At 42.3% G+C, this 12,090-nt stretch overlaps 1 protein-coding gene and 1 long non-coding RNA gene across 7 annotated transcripts in view; one reads left to right on the top strand and one right to left on the bottom strand.

The window, feature by feature from the left end:
- The window catches only part of LOC311616863, a 569,237-nt gene that overhangs the window by 418,056 nt on the left and 139,091 nt on the right, over window positions 1–12,090 (top strand). The gene's annotated exons all lie outside the window — the stretch shown is intronic.
- Window positions 1–12,090, bottom strand: part of RNF144B (ring finger protein 144B) — a 167,995-nt gene that overhangs the window by 59,432 nt on the left and 96,473 nt on the right. For all 6 annotated transcript variants that reach the window (XM_084872787.1, XM_084872785.1, XM_084872786.1 and 3 more), the window contains one exon: window positions 5,451–5,651. In XM_084872787.1, coding sequence (XP_084728913.1) covers window positions 5,451–5,615 — 165 coding nt within the window. In that variant the 5' untranslated portion in view covers window positions 5,616–5,651. The remainder of the gene's footprint in view (window positions 1–5,450; window positions 5,652–12,090) is intronic.

The following is a 12,090-nucleotide window of genomic DNA, read 5'->3' as shown; positions in this document are numbered from 1 at the left end:
TTAATTCATGGCTGACAAAAATAGCTTCCAAAATAAATCAACGGGGCAAACATTGCTCACAAGGGAGCAAACCCACAAATTTGCCCTCCTTTGATAATTGACTTTTGTGATTTTTTCTTCTTTCACTTGAATTATAATTGTGTGATGTTACCTGAAAAAGTGTGTTGCAGATGCCAGAAGAGGAATTTTTTGAATTTTCATATTTGGGTTATTTAAAACCACAGGGGTGAGAAAGAGAGAGTTTATGTGTGGTGTAGGAGAGAAGGAGAAAGGAAGGGAGGGAGGGAGGGAAGGAGGGAGGGAGGGAGGGAGGGAGGGAGGGAGGGAGGGAGGGAGGGAGGGAGGGAGGAAGATGTTTTGCATATCCTTAGTTAGTACACTAACATACCTCAGAAATTACAAAAACCTTCAATCATAAAAACAAATGATTTTGCAACACCTCTCTCCATAACTCCCAAATACCAATTTCTTTGGCTCCATAAATACACCTATGCCCGGTAATGTCAGACATGCTAGTGAGAGCTACGCCCGTTTTTGTCCTGTAAATTCAGCTTCCCGCGTTTTATGCTACACTTTCTTTTGCATATTAACGCTAAGCAAACAGTTTAACAAAAACTATCTTCGTAAATAGAACATGGTTAAGTTTCCTTTAAAAAGAAACTCGATATATTGATGGATTATTTACATGTTTGTCACATTCCTTTCTCTAGATGTCATTTAAATCAAGAATAATTTAAAGCAGCATTCTTCAGAGCTCCAGTGGTAGGGAAGTTAATAGGTATTCCACTAAAAAAAGGTGGTACGATCTAATGGAAATGCTCTGAAAGGAGTTAAACAGGGTCCCCTTGCTTTCCTCCTATCCTCAAGATTTCAGAGTCTCTAAAATGCAAATATACAGTAGGTCCCTCCCAGATTGATTTGAATATGAAACACTTTCTCCTAGAAGCCCTCAGTGTCACAGAGCTGGAGGGCCATGGAACACTCGGGTTAGGGATGCCTGTTTAAAGGTCGGATCTTCCTAAAGAAAGGGAATGAGCTGGCTGGCGTCCAGTGGTCAGGTCAGACCCTCCACATCTGTCCATTCTGCACTCCCGGAGCACACTGATCTTGGAAACAGGAAGAATTTAGCCTCACAGCAAATGTCCAGGGATACATCTTAGGGAAAACAGGACTAGCATAGAATATATAAGGAGCTTGATTAAATCTAGGAAAATATGTAAGTAGAATACCATATCTAGCAGGAGGACCATTTGTTATCGTAATAGTAATAAGGATAAATACAATATTGAATAAGTATTGAAGTGTGGAATTGAAGTGTGATATCTGAAAGTGTGGAATGTAATGTAAACAAACTGATAAGCACCCTTGAGTGGCCTGTGTGTAGAAAATGAAGTGATCTGTACCCCACATGTAAGACAAGATAGCAGCTGATAAGACACACTGAAGACACATCTGAGCACTGAAGACACATAAAAAGAGGATACTCCACAGAAGATCAGAGACGTCCTTCTGCTCCCCCACAGAGGGTCACTCTCCACTTCCCCTGCCTGCACCAGCCAAAAGCTCTGCCTGAGCCTCGAGCCCTGAACCCTGAGCCTCGGACCGTGAGCCATCGTGAGAGGCCTCAACTCAAGCCGAGCTGCAGCTGCAACATCCTCCATGGACTGTGTGTGTGTGTGTGTCAGTGCGGATCCCCAGGTGGCCTGCCAAGGTCTGGAACCCACCAGGACTCTGGTGAATAAACCGTGTGTGATTCGTGCATTGCATGTTTGTCTCCTGTGTAATTTATGCTCGGTGGAATTATTAATTAAGTACTTGGGTCGTACGTGTAAGATTTCTGGCTGAGGCACCCTAGGTCAGCTATGCATACATCCCTTATGGAATTATTGGGACACTATTACATTCAGACATTTCCCTGATGAGGGGGACAGAGGGGCTCTCTGAGCAAACCCTTTTTAAATACATGGTCTTTCTCTGCCAGTATTTGGGAGATGTCATCCAACCACGTTTAAAGTTGGGAATTAGTGGTATATGACATAATAAAATAGTCACCAATTTCTTTTCAGCCCTGAAAATACAAAACACACTTGATAGCTTTAATTTGAGTGCAAATTAATATCTGCATTAGACACATTTTAAAATATTAAGAAAGAAAGAAAGAAAGAAAGAAAGAAAGAAAGGAAGGAAGGAAGGAAGGAAGGAAGGAAGGAAGGAAGGAAGGAAGGAAGGAAGGAAGGAAGGAAGAAAGAAAGGAAGGAAGGAAGAAAAAGAAAAGCTCCAACAATAAAAAGTTGGAATTAGTATTTCAAGTGGGTTTGGCATCAATTGCAAATTTACAGGTTCTAATGTAGTCAAACACATGCAGCTTATTGTTTCGGCAGATCATAGGAAATGGAGGATCAGGAAGCCAGGCAAGGTTAATGTTTATAGGTACAAGAAGTTCCAAAGTTGGAGGGATACCAAAAATACCAAGCCACTGACTTTCTGCTTTTGAGCACTCCCCAGCAATAAGGAAGTATGAACCTAGATGACATAATCTAATTGCACTAACTCCCACCTCTGAACTGCTGAAGGAGAAAGGAGAAGTGGTTGTGCTGTTCTTACCTGGGGACTAAGACCTACTGAGACAATATGTCAGTGTCAGCTTCTGGTGAACATGACGTAGCAATCTTTGCTTGTTTATGCTTTACCCAACGTTGATATACAATCTTGAATTCCATACTATTACATCTCACAGCAAAAACTGAATTCCATATCCTGCTCTTAAACATCAGTAGTACTTGGTCAAAATTTTCCATCCTGCCTTGAACCAAATGTTGCTTCTGACTCATTTGTTTCAAGGATTAGCAAGGGTCAGAAACATATGTGAAAAAGTCAGAGAAATAATCATTCTGAGGCACAGCATTCAGACACAAAGCAAGACCAAAGGAAACTAAATCTGCCCTGACATGACAAGGTCATTTCCTCACTTCCTATAAAGCAATGCTCACTGACAAGATCAGAGAGATCCAGCACAAACATCACTTAGTCAGGCCTTCTGCTGAACTGTAACGCCCCCTCACTCCTCACCTCTTGTTCAAATTTTTTTATAAGTCCTTATCACCCAATACTGTAACTTACCTATTCATTATGTTTATTGTCTATTGTACATCTTGCTTTGATAAGAGCAAGGATCAATGCCAGGTTTTGTTTCTTTAACTGATAAATCTTGGTGCCTAGGAGAGTTCCTGGCATCCAGGATGCTGCTCACTAAATTTCTGTTGAATGAATGAGCAAACAATACCATTCTTAGCCATCTTTGGATTCTGGAGTTCAAAACGTAAGAAAAGAATTTCAACACATTTCCTTTTTTACTGAAGGTCATACTGAGGCTTCTTCTCCTTACTGTAATCCTCAATTTAAAAAATATTTTTCCCTAACCGGTTTGACTCAGTGGATGGAGCACCCGCCTGCGGACTTAAAGATCCTGGGTTCGATTCCGGGCAAGGGCATGTACCTTGGTTGTGGGCATATCCCTAGTAGGGGGTGTGCAGGAGGCAGATGATCGATGTTTCTCTCTCATCAATGTTTCTAACTCTCTATCCCTCTCCTTCCTCTCTGTAAAAAAATCAATAAAAATATATTTTTTTTAAAATGAAAATAAAAATGTTTTAAGAAAATTAATACGAACTAGCTTGAAAATGTGCCTAGTTGATTACATTAATGAAGAAATGTGGAATAAGTTTTATTTTACCATAACTTGTTTGTTAAAAAAAAAATGCTGAGTAAACATTAATAATAAACATGCCTCTTTTAAAATGATTCTACTTCCTCAATGATTCCTTTCTTTTTTTCCCCTTAATTAAACCACTGATCACTGTAACTAATCAATTCAATTCCCTTCACAAGTCAGGGCATTAAACCCTCATTTGCTGGGTGATTATAGTACTGACTGTATAATAAATATTAACAGCCTGACCATACAAGGCCTACCAAAGCAAAGATAAAGGTAAATACTAACGTAAGGCATCAGACCCTCGCCTGTGCCATGCTGAGATGCCAGCACACTTCTCATCTGACTCTTCACCAACCCATCCTTAGTTTGAAAGTACAGTTAATTCAAATACATACTGGAGAGAGACGTGTACATAAATGAAGGGAAGATCATCTATTTCTGGACCTATGAACACAGGCACAGAGTAGCTATATCTTACTACTTTTTCATGAAAAATTTATAAAATTTGTTGTCTTAAATTTCCCAATTAAAAAAAAAAAAAAAAAAAAAAAAAGAGTATTGAGGCCAGACGTGGTCCATGGGCATCAGGTTTATCAGGTTTGAAATCTCATGTTAAAGCCCCAGCTTAAAGATCACTGCTAACTGGAAGCCCCTCCATACACCCTGCCCCGAGGGGGTGAGGTGGTGTGTTATGTTCAACCATCCCTGATCTCACCAGACTCTAGCAGAGTTCCTTCAATGCAGGGGTCTTCAAACTTTTTAAAGTGGGGGCCAGATCACGGTCCCTCAGAGAGCTGGAGGGCCGGACTATATGAACTACTAATTCCTACTGTAACACCTTGGCTGTGCTCACTGCCCAAAAAACCTGGCGGACAGGATCAGACTCCCCTGGGGGCTGCATGTGGCCCGCGGGCCGTAGTTTGAAGACCCCTGCTTCAATGTGTCCATCTTCCCTGTGGAAAGTAACTTATTCATTTTTTGCATTCCCAACATTCAGCAGAGTGCCTGGCACACAGCAGAAACTCAAAAAAATATTTAAATAAATGAAAATTTGAGTAAACTTACCTGGGCTCATACTTCTAATAGTCACTTTGAACACATCAGTCTGTTTCCTAGCTTTATACCTTTATTAACCAACCTTCAGGGAAACGTACAATAAAGGTCATGGGCATTGATACCGAGGGTCAGACTGAAAGGGACAAGCCCACACCTGGACTTTTATAGCATTTCTCTATTATGATAAACAGCCTTTGGCAAATTATGAAAATAGAAAAGAAAAAAAAAAAGAGTAGATATGACAAAGTAAAACAGTGCATACCATGTGCTTTGTAGGAGATGCTCAAGCAAGTATATGAAAGAAAAGTCAGTAAATTACTACCTGATTTCTCCATCACTCAAAATAGCCCATGAGCTTCTTCCAGATGATAGTTAGCTGAGGCATGTTAAAAATGCCTCTCTTTTGTTTCTTAGCCAGAATTTGAAGAACAGAATAATTCTGCCTACTCAACAAATAATTAAATTTCACACTCATATTACATACTTCCTAAAAACCAGTAAATACAGAATTTACCATTCAAGGTACTATTTGGAAGCAGATCCAAATGTGGAATGCTCTCCAAAATAGGATCATATTATAGCCATCCTGGCTTCTCTGTAAGCCACAGAAATGTATCCTGTAACTTTACAGTTCTTCCCTTTGTATATCCTCATGATGAAAGCATCAAGGAAAACTTACAGCTGTGCAAAAGATGCACTGGCATTCCTGGAGTGTGGTCATCTTGTCCAAAGACTGTTCACACAGGCAGAGTTTGCAAGTGACAAGAGGAGCCAGAGCCAGGTCTCCAGGCGTCGGGTTTTCGGCAGTCATGGTGAGATAATGCAGCCTACCAACTGAGCCCATCAGCCTGTCGTCAGCCTCTTCCGTCTCCTCAAATCCCTGCAGAAAGGTGCAAAGCAGAAAATATATTCATTGATACAGCTATTGTTTAACCAATACATTTGGACATCAACAGAGCAAATCTTCACCCTCAGTGATCTCTAAGCATACAGTGAATACATTTCTGAGAACCATGGGCTAGAAAGCTTGCCGCCCTGGTTAAGTTGCTCCTGAAGTCCTGAAATTGAAGGTGATCTCACAGTCCTGACTCACATCACATAAACTATGGGCATTAAATGACCACTCTGAGCAAACACTCCATTTAGGAGTCACATCACTACAATCAATTCAATAGATTCCCAAAATACTTAAAAGTAGAATGTCATCCAAAAAGTTAAAGAATCACCATATGATCTAGCAATTCTGCTCCTAGGTGTAAACCTTAAAGAACTGAAAAAGGGGATTCAAACAGATACTTGCACACAAATGTTCACAGCAGCATTTTTCACATTAGCTAAAAGATGAAAATAATCCAAATGTCCACCAAGGAATAAATGGAAAAACCAAATATGAACCTATATAATAAAAGCCTAATATGCTAAGTGTCTGGTCATCTGGTCATCCATTCAACCAATCAAAGCATAATATGCTAATGATATACTAAGGCTGTTCAACCACTCTCTATGATGTGCACTGACCATCAGAGGGCACCAACCTGTTGACCAGTCATTATGACATTGACTGACCACCAGGGGGCAGATGCTTTGACTGGTAGATTAGCTTGCTGCTGGGGTCTGGCTGATCGGGACTGAGCGAGACAGGCCGAACATGCCCTGAAGCCCTCCCACAGTCCCTCCCTAGCTGACCAACCTCTCGCGTCCTTCTCCGGCCCTGATCGTGCACCAGTGGGGTACCTCAGCCTGGCCTGTGCCCTCTCACAATCCAGGATCCCTCAGAGGATGTCAGAGAGCCAGTTTCTGCCCATTCCCACCGGCCAAGCTAAGGGACCCCACTGGTGCACAAATTCGTGCACTGGGCCTCTAGTATAAACATAAAATGAAATATTATTCAGTCTTGAAAAGCACTGAAATTCTGACACATTAATGAACTTTGAAGACATTATGCTAAATGAAATTAGCCAGAGACAAAAGAGCAAATAATATATGACTCCATTATAGGAAGTACCTAAAACAGTCAAATTCATAGAAATTGAAAGTAGAACAGTGGTTACCAACAACTGGGGAGAGGAAGAAGTAGAGAGTAATTATTAAGTGAATACAGAGTTTCTGAGTGTTTAGTTTCTGTCTGTCCTGGAGATGAAGAATGTGATGGTTGCACAACACTGTAAATATACTTAATGCTAACATGGTATACTTAAAATGGTTGAAATGGTAACTCTTATATTATGTATATTTTATTCCAATAAAAAAAATTCAATAAGGTGTATTAGTTGTGTTTCTTCATGTACAATATTTCATTTATCCTTTTGCAACCATGATGATTATTTCCTTCATTTTATAAATGAATAAAGGTCCTAAGAAGTTAAGTAATCTGTCAAAGTCCTCAGAGCTTGAATACTGCAGAGCAAAACTCAAACTTACATCTCTGAATCCGAGCCCAGGGCCTAGTCCATTACATTACACCAGAGCTGCCTCAGAAGTGAGTAGTATGTGGTAGAATGGAGCAGGGAGAGAGAGAAGTAGAAAGCAGGGGGAGTAGGAGGTGGGGAGGGAGGGAGTAAGAAAGGAAGAGAGGGAAAGAGAGAGAGATGAAGTTCATGACTACAACTATCAGAAGTTCATTGAAATTATACAAAAATAAAATTTGTCTCCACACATAGCATAAGTATAGGAAATAATACTTCTACACTGAAAAATAAAAGATAACTAAAGTCCGTCCACTAGATTGTTTTATTCAGAATATCTTTTAAAGAGGTAAAATAACTGTGAAAAATAATCTTCCTGCACATTCATGTTTATATCATATCAAGAAATTTCATGTTCTGCTTATATAAAAGCAAAACCCTAAAGTTCTTACTATTTTAAAAGAGTACAATGAATTATAATTAACTAGAGGCCCAGTCAGTGCACAGATTCATTCACATTGAAAGGAAATTAATTAGAAGATGGCCAGTGGGGTGGGACTGGGTGAGACAAGCTGGATATGCCCTAGAGCCAACCTCCCACGTCCCACCCCAGCTGGCTACACCTGGGGCAGCGCCGGGGCTCAAAGGGCATCTGCAGAATAAGCAGGGTCCCTCCGGTAGGTGCGGGTCTCTCAGCCTGGCCTGTGGGGATTGGGCCAAAACAGGGAGTCCGATATTCCCCGAGGGGTCCCGAAGTGTGAGAGGGCACTCTGCAAAGTTGCTGTCATTTGGCAGCTCCTGCGTTGAGTGGTTGAGTGTCTGCCCCCTGGTGGTCAGTGAGAGTCATAGCTACTGGTCGGACAGTTGAAATATTAGGCTTTTATATATACTAGAGGCCCGGTGCACGAAATTCATGCACTGGGGAGGGGGGGGGGAGGGCGCGATGTCCCTCAGCCCAGCCTCCACCCACTTCAATCTGGGACCTCTCAGGGGATGTCCAACTGCTTGTTTAGGCCTGATCCCACAGGCCAGCAGTCAGACATCCCTCTCATAATCCTGGACTGCTGGCTCCCAACAGCTTGCCTGCCTGCCTGCCTGCCTGCCTGCCTGCCTGATTGCCCCTAACTGCTTCTGCCTGCCAGTCTGATCATACCCTAACCACTCCCCTGCCAGCCTGATCAACACCTAACTGCTCCCTTGCCAACCTGATTGCCCCCAACTTCCATCCCCTGCCAACCTGGTCACCCCTAACTGCCTTCCCCTGCTGGCCTGATTGCCCACAACTGCCCACTCCTGACCACCACCTTGTGGCAGCCACCTTGTGACCATGTGTGGGCAGCCATTTGTGCAAGGGCATGACAGTCAATTTGCATATTACCTCTTTGTTATATAGGATATACAGATTCTGCCATTGAAATAATTGTAAATACACTCTCCCCTATGAGAAGCAGAATTTTTTGGCAAAACATATTACATATGACTTTTTTGGCAAAATATATTACATATGAAATTACATATTCAGCATTTACTACATAGCCCCACAGTTCCTTATGTCTCAATATCTATATAATAAAAACTTAGTGGTCATAACACCGTAACAACCAAATCACTAGGAGGTGCATGGAGCACCACTCAGTCCTTGGCCCACAGGCTCTAATCGCAGCAAGGCAGACAGCCGATGGGCAGGGCCCCACAGCCAGGTGGGCAGGGGCCTGAGCGTAGTGCAGGTCCCCAGGTGGCAAGCAGAGGTGCTGGGGGGCGGGGGGGGGGGGAGGGCAGGAGTGCACATGGCAGGCAGCGGAGGGAGGCAGCACGCAGGGGAAGGGCACGAGCTGGGAGAGGAATTGAGGCAGAAGGTAAAAGCTGTTACTAAGGAAAAGCACCAAAGGGTTTGGAGCAGCCGATGGCTCAGACACTCAACATGGGGAAAAGAGGAATGGGGACCAGCCATGTACAAATGAGCTCACAAGGCCCTCGGTGGTGGTGGCAGCAGGGTCTGGGGCCTGCCCTCTCCCCTGGGATGCCAGCAGCATTGGCAGAGCTTTGTGGGGTGCCAGTAGTGCAGACACGGCCCTGATGGCAGGCTAGGCTTAGGGGACCCTACATGCACGTAATTTAATTGTGTGCCGAGCCTCTAGTATAGGTATAAAATATTAAAACAATGGAAGGGAAAACAAATGGGATCAGTTGGAAAGTCATAATCTATGATATCTAACTGTACTGACTTTCTTAATGTCATACCAGAAATAGTTAACAATTACTACCTCTAGTACTCAAGGTTTTCCCCCTATTCCCTAAGTGGCAATAGATGTCTTGATTAAAAATAAACAGGATGCTAATCAATGATTGGAAAAGACCCAATAAGGTTCAGGACACAGTGTTCTTATTAGATTAACTATGAATGCCTTATCATTTAAGAGCAAACAAAATTCAAATCAACCTGTATATCAAATTCAGGATTTTGAAGTTTAAAAAAAAAAATCTCTTTAAGGTCATTTAGGGGTTAAAATGAATGATGTTACCTCTTCCCGGTCTATGCTTAGAAAACTATCACTATTTGTTTCTCCAAGACTCCCCTCAGAACACAGAGGCTCATGAGTCTCCCTCAACTGCTGTTTTTTCATCTGTTTCCCTAACCCTGTTCACACAAAATATTCTGAATTATCTTCCCTCCAAAAAAGGACAAATCCTAAGTCAAACAACCAGAAATGTAGCCTGTGAATGCTTCCTGAGGGGAAGATGGGAAATGACACGGGCCAGAACCATCTCGCACTATATGTCAATTACATTTCTTCGCCCATCTGAGGAAAGCTGCTGTGAAGAGATAAGTCCTGTTGTTTCAGTCTAACCAGAGATCAAGGTATTCTTCAAGAAAACCAATTATCTCTCAGTCTCAGCCTACATTATATTTTTAGAAGGAGACATTAAACAGGCTAAATTTTTAATGTTCTCAAAAAATAAAGACATAATTGAATACTTTTTAGAACGTATAGCTTAGAAATAGTTTTCTTTGGAAGGCAGAATTGTGTTCATCTAGGTCATCTGAAACATATCTCTAACTATATACTTAAGTTGTTACTCCTTAGTTTGTGAGTTACATGCCTATAGCATAAAATTAAAGTTATAAAAATATAAATATATCCATTATCTCCAAAAGTAGTTGCCTCCTGCCCTCTTTATTTATCATTATTGTATGTGTGTGTGTGGTGGAGATGAGAACACAGAACATCAGATCTATTCCTTTCACAAATTTTTCTTAACTACAGGCATCATGATGTTCCACAGATGTATACTTATCTCCAAACTCATCAAGTTGCATACATTAATATGTATAGTTTTTTGTCTGTCAATCAGACCTCAATAAAATGGTTTAGAATATATATAAATTTTAAAAATATTTGTATACTAAAAATATTTTGACATAAAATCTTTTTATAGAGACCTGTTTTGTTTAAAAATAAGAAAAGGAAGGGAAGGGAAGGGAAGGGAAGGGAAGGGAAGGGAAGGGAAGGGAAGGGAAGGGAAGGGAAGGGAAGGGAAGGGAAGGGGAGGGGAGGGAAGGGAAGGGAAGGGAAGGGAAGGGAAGGGAAGGGAAGGGAAGGTTAGGGAAGGGAAGGGAAGGTTAGGGAAGGTTAGGGAAGGGAAGGGAAGGGAAGGGAAGGTTAGGGAAGGTTAGGGAAGGGAGGGGAAGGGAAGGGAAGGGAAGGGAAGGGAAGGGAAGGGAAGGGAAGGGAAGGGAAGGGAAGGGAAGGGAAGGGAAGGGAAAGGACTCAAAGCATTAGTCTGGGCAGTACTTGTGACTCATTGAGAGAAAAGAAAAAATCATGCACTTCAACTTTTTAAGATGAGAAGAATCCAAAATAATTCTTCAAAAAGAATTATTTTACTGTGTACCGTAACACAAATTCCCTAAAATGGTGGCTTTCAAATGTCTTTAAAGCGATGGGGTTTTATGAAAACAAAATCGTCAGTAAACCACCACTGTATAAAAGAGATAAGGTAGAAGCATGCTGGGAGACCAGGCCAGGTCCCTTTGACCTTTCCCTCAGCAGCCCCCAGGCACCATTGCAGAAGCTGAAGACTTCACCATGCAATTTGAAAAACAGACTTTTGGTTTCCACTTTGGGTAAAACCAATAGTAAATTTGTAAAAAATGAATGACACAGGGTGGGTATTTCATAAAAAGAGTATCAAATAAGAAACCCTTTCACCATTGATTTATTAGAAAGCAAGTTCTTCAAGCAATACTCAGGAGAATCCTGATTTCTCCAATGAATTATCCCACAAGTGAGATGTTTGAGAATGGCTGTGGGCTCACACTCAACCAGTCCGCAGCAGCGATTGCCATCCATAAGCCCTGCCTCTGACACTCTCCCAAAGGGAGTGGTCTGCGGGATCAGGCCAAAACCAGCTCTCCAACATCCCTCAAGAGGTCCCAGATTGCAAGAGGGTGAAGGCCAGGCTGAGGGACCCCACTGGTGCATGATCATGTTGGGGAGGGACCATAGGAGGGCTCCAAGGCATGTCTGGCCCCATCTTACCCAGTTCTGATAGGGGCCGATCAGGGTCAGCTGGTCTTGGAGGGATGCGGGAGGTTGGCCAGCCAGGGACCGTGAGAGGGCTCCAGGGAAGGACCGTGAGATGGCTCCAGGGCATGTCCAGCCCATCTCACTCAGTCTTAATCGGCCAGACCCCAGCAGCAAGCTAACCTACCAGTTGGAGAATCTGCCCCCTGATAGTGCACATCATATCGACTAATCAACTATCTGCCCCCTAGTGGTCAGTGCACTTCATAGCAACCAGTTGACCAATTAACTGCCTGCCCCCTGGTGGTCAGTGCACTTCATAGCAAATGGTTGAGCAGTCTTAGCATATCATTAGCATATTATGCTTTGGTTGTTCAGTTGTTCTGTC

Source organism: Pipistrellus hanaki (assembly GCF_964339955.1).
Source record: "Pipistrellus hanaki genome assembly, chromosome: 2".
Lineage (NCBI taxonomy): Eukaryota > Metazoa > Chordata > Mammalia > Chiroptera > Vespertilionidae > Pipistrellus > Pipistrellus hanaki.
Note: the sequence above shows the minus strand (reverse complement) of the source record. Positions and strands in the feature narration are given on the sequence as shown.